Source organism: Pterocles gutturalis, unplaced genomic scaffold, assembly GCF_000699245.1.
Source record: "Pterocles gutturalis isolate BGI_N339 unplaced genomic scaffold, ASM69924v1 scaffold21236, whole genome shotgun sequence".
In the NCBI taxonomy this organism is placed as follows: Eukaryota; Metazoa; Chordata; class Aves; order Pterocliformes; family Pteroclidae; genus Pterocles; species Pterocles gutturalis.
Window position 1 is genome coordinate 19,552 of NW_010103552.1, and position 9,404 is coordinate 28,955.

Consider the following 9,404-nt stretch of genomic DNA (forward strand, 5'->3'; position numbering starts at 1 on the left):
CTCATCCTCAAACAACTCTCCAATCACCTAAATATAGTCCTCCATGTTTTTAAATCCTTCTGTAAACCTCCTTAAGATGTCTTCACGGATCTCTTTGCACTTCTCCCATGCTTCCACTGAAGGAAAATTTCAGGCAAATCACAAGTCAAAGCTCCTTGACAAAGTCTCTCCATATTTTTCTCTAACATTAGTTTGAGAAATAATGAAGATACTGGGTTTTTGTGAAGTTTGTCCTCATCTTATTGCATAAAAGAACTTAAAAGAAGAGCAAGACATCCAACTATAATGAGCCAGATTCTCAACGTGCAGTTCTAACGATGTACCTATGGTGAAGTAGGGTTACCAATTCCCAAATTGTGCTCAAATCATTCTCCATCTTACTCAGGTGTTCTTGACATGACACAGAAAATGATGCCCTAAGTCCATGTGGTTTTAGGTTTACAGTGCACTGACTAACTACACGATGATATAAAGTCTCCTCAAGAAGGAAATACATTGGAGACATAACCTTTACCTCTGCGTGAAAGTGACATACTATTATACTGATTCTTAGTTTCAAATAGTCATTTGCATTTTGCTTGTATTTCAGAAGCTGTCAAGTGCATCTTAACAATAACTTCTGTATGTGTATTTTTCAAAGGAGGTAAATGGGGTCTCAAAAATTCAATGTCTGCACATACATTGCAAAAAAAAAAAAAAAAGCCAGTTTAGAGAACAATGTAGGCATGTGTTTTTAAACTACTGTTCGTGCAGTCTGGTCAGGACTGTGTGACACAGTATACAGTGTTTTGTCATCCAAGGAATGTCTTTGATCAAGAGTTTATGCAAGAAGGAAAAAAAAGCCATGAAACCCTAATCCGTTCCCACAGTCCAGTAAACGTGAGCTGGACAAACAGTGGACAATAGCAGTAAAGCTTGCTGCTGGAACAATAGCTGCAACTAAAAAAATTAAAGGGTTGCTGACTCACAGTTCCTACAATCAAGAAAGATTCCATGTGGTGTTGGTTATTCCTCAGAATCCTGAAGATGCTGAAGGTTAAAAATTGTAATTACAATTACATTAAGATAAAGCAGCAAAATATGCTGCTAAACAATAAAAAATGAGAGGGACATATAGTGATGTTGATTCTGTCTAGTGCACAGTCAAGATGCAGAGACTGAATAATCAATCTTCTTCCTGCCTAAACATTTAGTAAACTCTGATTTTATTAGAAATATCAGTTTAATTATTTCAGTCAGTATACCTCTATTTCAGATGCCATCCATACAAGTTCTGCACAACTACCGTCAAGCTTTCTAATTTTTCAAGATAAAAGCTATATGCTATTGATTATACCTATTCATAAATCTTCCATAGGCAATTTTGCCAGGCCAAAACCAGATCCACAGAATGCCACATTACTGGTCAATCCCATATGTATATGAAATACGATAGAACAATTAAAAACAGTGTACAGCAAGTCACTTCAGAATCAGCTGGCACTTCCTATGGCTGGTTTTTCCTGTGATTAAGGCAGGATACTCACAGGGTGATGCCAAAGAGATGTTCAAGTTGGCTACAAATGAACTAACTGTATAAGCAGTGTTAAAACAGAGCTTCTTTGGATATTTGCTTTAGTTGGCTTTTACATGTCAATCCTGGACACCAAAACTTGTAACTGGAAACTCACCACGGAACTCATTTCACACCTCCCAGATCTCCATTTTCTACAGTGATACATACATTTCTGTGGGAATGTGTGCTGTCATAACTTTATCCATTGAAAAAACAACTCTGGCAGACTGTAAAATGAGAATCTTCATGGTTATTTGCCAAACTATGAAAGCTGAACTTTTAGGCTGTAATTAGACCAGAACCCATCGCCATAAGAAGTTGCAAAGGGTAGTACTCAAAAGGCACTAACAGTCATACTGAGTGGCACCAAGAATATGAAGAATTACAAGATTAGTAGAAATATTAAGCCTTTTGTTTAAAACTAAAGCCCATTCTCTTTAAGAAGATCAGGATGAGATATAGTATCACACACACATTGCTCTTTCTGCCTGATCCAGCTCTGGTATAACCTTCTGTTGAGTGTCCTGAACGAACTCCCATCGAAAATAAAGATTCTAATCCAGAAGGAGTTCAGGTAATTCTAATACTCCAGCAGATTTCAAACTATACCCTTAAGATCATTAGGCACACCAACACCAGCACTTTATCAAAAATGTTTAGTGCTTCATGCTGCTGTCATTGCAGAAATTGTTTAAGAAAGCAATTACCCTGACAGGGAGTCTTATCCTCATCCTGCTTGCCCACACCTTTATCTCTCAAAGTGGCATTAATTTCATCAGCATTCCCTTTCAAGCAGGCAACACTGCCAAGTAATTACAGGACATTACTGAAAAAAACCAACCAAACTAACAAAAACAACGCCACAAATGTTCAAACCAGCCACCCGGGGAGAAGGTACCCTCTTTCATTTGATAACAAAAGTATAAAAGAATTTAGATTAAAAGATTATTAAATCAGATCTTGAAACAGAAGGCTGTATCTAATAAAACATACAGCTCTGGCAGCCTGTGAGTAAATAAATAAATAGCATGATTTTTACAAATAAAAGATTCCACTTTTAATGATCTTTTCTTGCAATACCTTAATGTGAAGATATGTATTAAAACTTTCTATTCAAAAAGGACTCAAAAAGGGATATAGATGCATACAGAATAAAAAGATGTCCATGGAACAGGATTTATGGATTTAAAACCTAGAAGACTCAGATTATTTGGTTCCTTCTGTGGGGTAAGTCATCTACCTTAAAAGGGTATCAGCTCTTTCTCTAAAGCACTGTGGAGTACTACTAGAGTGCAGGCAGATTGCAATGACTTCAGTACACTAGCAGTAATTAGCTTTGTATCCACCTTTTAATAAAATTCTGTATTCTACAACTGCAACTGAGATGATCGTGAAGAAACAAAACAAGCCAGAACGCAGCCCAGGCAAGTCAGAAATTTGTAAGTTAAACGCTTCAAACATTCCTCCCTAACTACTGAGCAATAACTAGAGGTGGTGAATACAGCACTGTATTTTTAAGTCTTAGCAACTTCAATAATTTTAACAGAAATTTTCTTTCTTAACTGTTCTTACAAGATTAAGTACTTCTGCAAAATTTCAAACCTGATGATACAACACAGAGCCACAATCTCTAAGTCCCACTTTACTAATAACCAATATTATAATCTACAAGACTGCTTTTTTTTCATATCTTTTCCACCCAGTCTTTAAAGCAACACTTAAGTTGCACAGTCAAGCATTCAAACCAGGAAATGTCTGAATGACCGTGGTCCACAGCAGCTTTATTCAGCCTCTCTGTGCACAGATCATCTGATAAAGTCTTTAATTACAGTCTAACACTTGCTTCCACCAAGTCCTGGCCATTCCCAACACAGGATGAGTAAACCGGGTGTGAAACTACTGAAGCCATTTCAAAGAATTTGTTTTCATTCGTTACAGATTTTAGGAAGACGTTAACAAAACAGGAAAGGCATCCAAAGAAGAGAAACCATATGCTGGTATCTCACAAAACAGAACACCAGTTTGAGAACCATGGTTTTCCCAGATCTTGATGGATTTCCCTCCCCCACCACCAGCAGCATTCTCACTGGCTTAAGCACACGCCTTTCAGAGGTGTTTGCTAACTCTTATGTTTGTTTTCTAGGTGACTCATCTGAGAAACATAGGCAAAAATACAAACATGCAAAAAAGCTAGGTACTTAGAGCCACTCTTGATGCTGGCAAGAAGCACATTCTGAAGTATTCAAATACTCAAAATAAAAAATTACATGGACCGAGTCACATTTGACATCTGACGTTGGGTAAGGCAAATCAATATTCTTGATGTAACCTGGGCTTTAACTCCTTAGCTGGAAATAAGGTAAGAAGTTACCCATAGTAACAGACTCCACTGTTACATCCCTGAGCAGCCCAGAAAGCCCCACAACTCTGTTGCAGAAAAGTTTAAAAAGTTGGCACCAAAGAAAGTATACAACTATGTATCCAACAGAGCTTTTAACCATACCTCATTTAATAAACAACACCAGGTCCATACAAGACATGAGAGAGAAGATATTCAGAAAAATACAGACTCGTGGAATGCGAGATTCCATCAGTATGTACGCACAAATGGAGCTAAATTAAAGACCTAATAGGCAACCCTAAACCTGGTGTATCCCAGTTCAAATCCTGGTTGCTACAATCTTTATAAATACGTGTGCATATACATATATATATTTCTATAAAAACTTATTTGAATAATATTAATTTAATTGTTATAAATCCAATTAAAGCAATATGAGAAAAATAGCCACCAAACCAATTTTCAAAATAAGTAATTAACTGTTTGATCCGCAAAGACCCTTTGTCTCCTTAGTCGAACAAAAATAGTTGTTTGATACAATCTCTGGGGTAGCACTTTTTATGTAACTTGTGTATCACACACTACACTAATCAAATGCTTCACAGATACCTAGAGCTCTCACACCTTTTCCCTTGCTATTACATAGATTTTTTTAAAACCATGTACAAAGATTCCAAAAAGGCCACATTTTAAAACACAAACACTTCAACATCCAGTGTTTAGTTCTCCTTCTCCTATAATTCAGAAGAACAACAAAACTGCCTTTTTTAGACCAAGAACCAGGGGGAGTTTATTTAAAGAATAATTCATGGATTTCAACAAAAAGTATTTTGAGTCAATCACAGATGAATATCTAGTACCTTTCATTAATTTGAAGCAAACAGTAAAAATAAACTGGTCTGTGGATGCAGAGATGACTTTTTCAAATTTGGATTTCTCTGAAGTAATTATGCAGTCAAATTAGCTTTCTCTGCTCTAGCATGTCATCTTTTTGTTTTCTGCCTATGTACCGAGATTACGGGGTATGCTATTTTATTTTGCTTCTGTTTTCAAGTACTTGCAGTCTGGTGCGTGTTCCAGTTCCCAGTGGCTTAGCTGCACAACAACTAAAAGCCAGCTGTACCCAGACTGCCCTAAAGAAGGGACCATCAATGCTGTCGTGTCCCTTCCAAGATCTCAAATGTGGAAACAAGCTACAAATGAATCCTACCTCAATGTCACTTTCTTTCAAAGAAATTCACCACATAATTAGAAGAGCTGTATCTTGCATACATATGTTCTGTGCTCTCTATTTTAACAACTTATATATATATAAATATTTGTGAACTCTTATGGTCTGTTTCTTACACAACGCAACAACCTCCTCCACTAGGTGGCCCTGACACTGTATGTATCCAAGCTGTTTGAACACTGACATGTAAAACAATTAAACAAACTAAAAAAGTACACCAGCAACCACTCATTTAGAAAAGCCTCTGACACTGGCATGCTTGCATACTCAGGAAACAGACAAAAAGTAAAAGATTATTTTGAAATACATTAATACATATGCACGTCACCCCCTCCATACAGTCAGCAAAACTTTATCTTCAGAGTCCAAAACCCAAAAATTTTAGCAGAATGCAAGTCGTTCATATCTCAGATGTGAATACACAGTGAATGTTTTAAAACATTGCTAATTTTCTTGTATAATAAAAAAGCTGTACAAGTGAAATAGAATTGAGGTCTAGATGGCACAAAGTAGTGCTCTTCAAGGATATGGCCATATTCAAACATGTCCTTCACCTGACCTGCATAGTTTCTGATAAAAATTAAAAACAAAAAAAAGATGCAGACATCTAGCAGCCCAACCCAAAACATTTTAAAGGTACAATAACTGACTGCATTTCTCTTCAACTAACAGAGTTCAATATGTTTACCTGATGGCATCCATTTTTTGGAATGAGACTGAAGAGTGTATTTTCAAGATTGGAAAATAAAAAGCTATTCCTTGATAAAAGGTACTAATAAATACAGTAAATCCATATCACAACTCTTCTGGTAGTCATGTTTCTCTCACTGATCACTTAAATTGCTAGCTTTTTGGGGGGTTGGTAGAATTTTTGTCCCCACACTGGAACAGTCTGCAGAACTAGCAGAAAGCACAAATTTCATGTCCTGAGCTGCAGCTAGTTTATGAACAGGTATCTTGATCTTTCTCTTTTGCATTCTGACTTTATTTGTCATTCTCCCCCTTACCCACTAAAAAGTTTCCTACTGTAAAGTCTGCAGGCAATTGGTCATCTTTTACTTCACCTACAGTATCTACACATTGTGTAAACGGAATGATCTGCATACACAGATTTTTAAATAACATACACCCTTTAAACAAGGAAACTTTGCAAATGCACATTTTCCTTTTGAGGAGTTATTCTATCAGTGCAAGACTGGTAAGGAATTAAAGCAAATATTTCTATTTAACAGGTTTACACACTAGTGTTTCAGCAGTCCTAAATAAAACCTGAAGATAATAAATGTTGAATGACATATGAGAAGTGCTATTGCAAGTTCAGTGCTTCTCCCTTTCCCCTTTGATATTTAGCACCTCTTCACTATTTCGACTTTGTTTAAAATAAGAATAGATAAAACACTTCTCCAGTTATTTGTTCTTTTACTGTTTCTTCTTTGGTCATCCAGTTTATCTTCATCTGTTATATTCAAAATGTCAGTGAAGATCTTTCAGTACTGATTCTAAAATCAGACTGAATATTTAGCATTGAACAAACCTAAAAAAGAATACATGGAAGTGTTTCAAAGCATCTATTTTCCAAGAAGAATGTTCAACAAAATTCCAAATTCCTTTATTTCTCTTCTTCTGGTCTCACTTGTAATTCATTGTGAAATAATATTTTCAATTCTCATTTAAAGAATATTTTTCTTGTATTTTGCATTTGCTGATGGCTGGGCAATTTTCTGCTATCTGTATTTTCACTTAATTAATTTCAAGTATTTTTACTACAATTGCAAAAGGAGAACAATAATCGCTCTGCACAAATACTGTGGTTTTGAGCACATATAGAGTAAATATGTTCAGAAATTAATACCATTTTGTGCTAATATAACAACTTAATCCTACAAACCTGTTTAAATTTTCCTCTGATTTTTTCCAGATCTTCTTGCAGCTTATCATAAGTAGGGTCTTCATATGGGAATTTCTGAATCATCCCTACTAGTGAATCCAGAGCCCTTCTCTTTTTGCTACAAAAAAAAAAAAAAAAATCATAGAAAAACCAATGAGCCTACTAAAGAAGTTTTTTCAATCTGTCAATGTGAAAATTATACTAATACTTATATATAAGAATTCAGAGCATAGAACCCAGCCCTCCATCCTTCTTTAATTCAATTTCTCCCATTTAGCTCGCTGGGAGTGTGTGTTTGATACATATTTAAGCCATAATCAGAAATTAAGCTGTAGCACAACTGACAGAGTTAAGGTTTCCCTTTTAACTTACCTGCCAAAAGTTGAGAAACATTCAAGAATCTTCATAAATAGTTATTAAATAACTGAGCAAAATAAAGAAAAGCAATAAAAAGAGCTCCAGAACACATATCAAAATGGCTGACAATATGGTGGCAATCCTGTCAGACAAATCAAATCAAAACTGGACAGAAAAAAATGGAGGAAAGAACAAAAGTCATAGAAAAATGTAGGTTGGGAGGGACAGCTGGAGGTCATCTAGTCCGCCTTCATGTGGACTAACTTCAAAGCTAGGTAAGGTTGTCCTTCCACTCTGCACTTCTGCAAGGAACGTATCTCCACCTTATCTAGAAATTCCCCTTATGTGGTACAACTAGGTATCTCCCTTGTCTTGTCTTCTGCAGGCTGAAGAAACCACTCTTTTCAGTATCACACAGTCCAGCATACGATACCACCCTAGTGGCCTAGTGGCCCCCTGCTCACCTTTCTTCTGTCTTTCAGTATTTCTTTTGTATATGAGAAGAGGCAAAACTAGACATCATAATTTGAAACACTATTGAAGGAAAAGTAGCTTTTTTTTTAACCTTACCTGTTCTTTTCATCTGTGCATTTCTGAAGCAGGCATTGCCACGTCAGTGCAAACCCAAGGTAGCAGCCAATCTGTGAATTTCATGAGAAAAAAAAACAAAAAACACAACAAAAACATGAAGTATATATACTCAAACAAAAATTAAGCCCTACATTGTATCCCATTCTTCAGGAAACAAATCACTGCACATACAAATATATTCCTACACTGGAAAGGTCAGTAAATTAAAAATAACAGTGTTAGAAATAACAAGGAGTGCAACAGAGACACCCAGAGTTGCCCCTTTACGGTTCCCCACCCAAGGTGTCTCAATGTTCCATGTTTTTCCCTAATGCTGAGCCACAGGAGATGGTACACAGGAGCCTTCGGCCACAATTCTAGATTACAAAAAAAAAAACAAAAAAACAAAAAAAACCCAGTCCTTCATAATTTTTTCTAAGCAAGCTTGTTTCAATTTGTCTCTTCTTATCCTGCCTTTCAGAAAAAAAAGTTAATCAAAATGCCATATAGCAAATAAGCTCAGAAAACATAAGCCCGTCTATTTAACTGTTCAAATCAAAATACCACCTTCAAACTAGTTCTGTGGGTCCATTCAGACACAAACAAATCGCTGTAACATAGGCCCCAGACTACCAATATATCAGGCTCTACCTAAGAGTTTCTGTGTTGCAGTAATTTTCTAATGACAAAAACATTGCGATTCTGAGTATTTTCCCATTTACCTCAGATCCCATCTTGGCACCATGGAGCGATCCATACCTCCTTCCCTCAGTAACTCCAACCTGACTGCCTTCAGCATACCCCTCCTGATACCCCTCACCATGAAACCTGTAAAGACAGAAGTATAACTTTTGGCACTTATTTTCATTTCATATCAAACTCACGCTGCACAGAAGCAACTCACAGAAACAAAATCATGATGTATCCACAATACAAGTGTCCATATTTAGAAATATTGCAAGACACTGATTAAAGTTAGGATGCAATTACAAACACTGCAATCTTTCCAAACAAATTTACAAAAACTTACGAAGAACAATGCACTCTGCAATCATTCACAGCATAACACCACTAACTACAACCTCCCAACTCCCTGCCAAATTTCCACACGGTGGAAGAGACAAGATGGAGCGGGTTGGTCACTCAACAAAAGCAAAGAGGAGAATTTTCCCCACCCTTTGCTTTCCTCGTCCCTTTCCCCGGCTCTTTACCCTCCCCGCCATTAGCCCTGACTTTTTCCTTCTCAGCTCCTACTGCCGGCTGTGGAAACCCAAGCCCGGGCCCAAAGCCAGGCCCAGGCCCAAAGCCAGGCCCAAGCCCAGGCCCAGGCCCAGGCCCGGGGCTCCCCTCTCTCCCCCGGCCCCACCGTCACCCACGACTAGTGAAGAGTCCCGCTCCGGCCCCGCCTAGCTCCTCGAAGTTCCTGGACGCCCATCAGGACTCCCCCACCTCTCGTCGGCCA

The 9,404-nt window shown here is 37.4% G+C and overlaps 1 protein-coding gene across 1 annotated transcript; it reads right to left on the minus strand.

Moving 5' to 3' along the window:
- Positions 1-6,592: 6,592 nt before the first annotated feature.
- On the minus strand, positions 6,593-8,770 carry ORAOV1 (oral cancer overexpressed 1; the record flags this gene model as incomplete). The annotated part of the gene is made up of 4 exons (XM_010086757.1): positions 6,593-6,661; positions 7,016-7,133; positions 7,943-8,013; positions 8,665-8,770. Coding segments are annotated over 4 exons (364 nt in total), but the record flags the coding sequence as incomplete, so codon positions are not given.
- Positions 8,771-9,404: the final 634 nt, after the last annotated feature.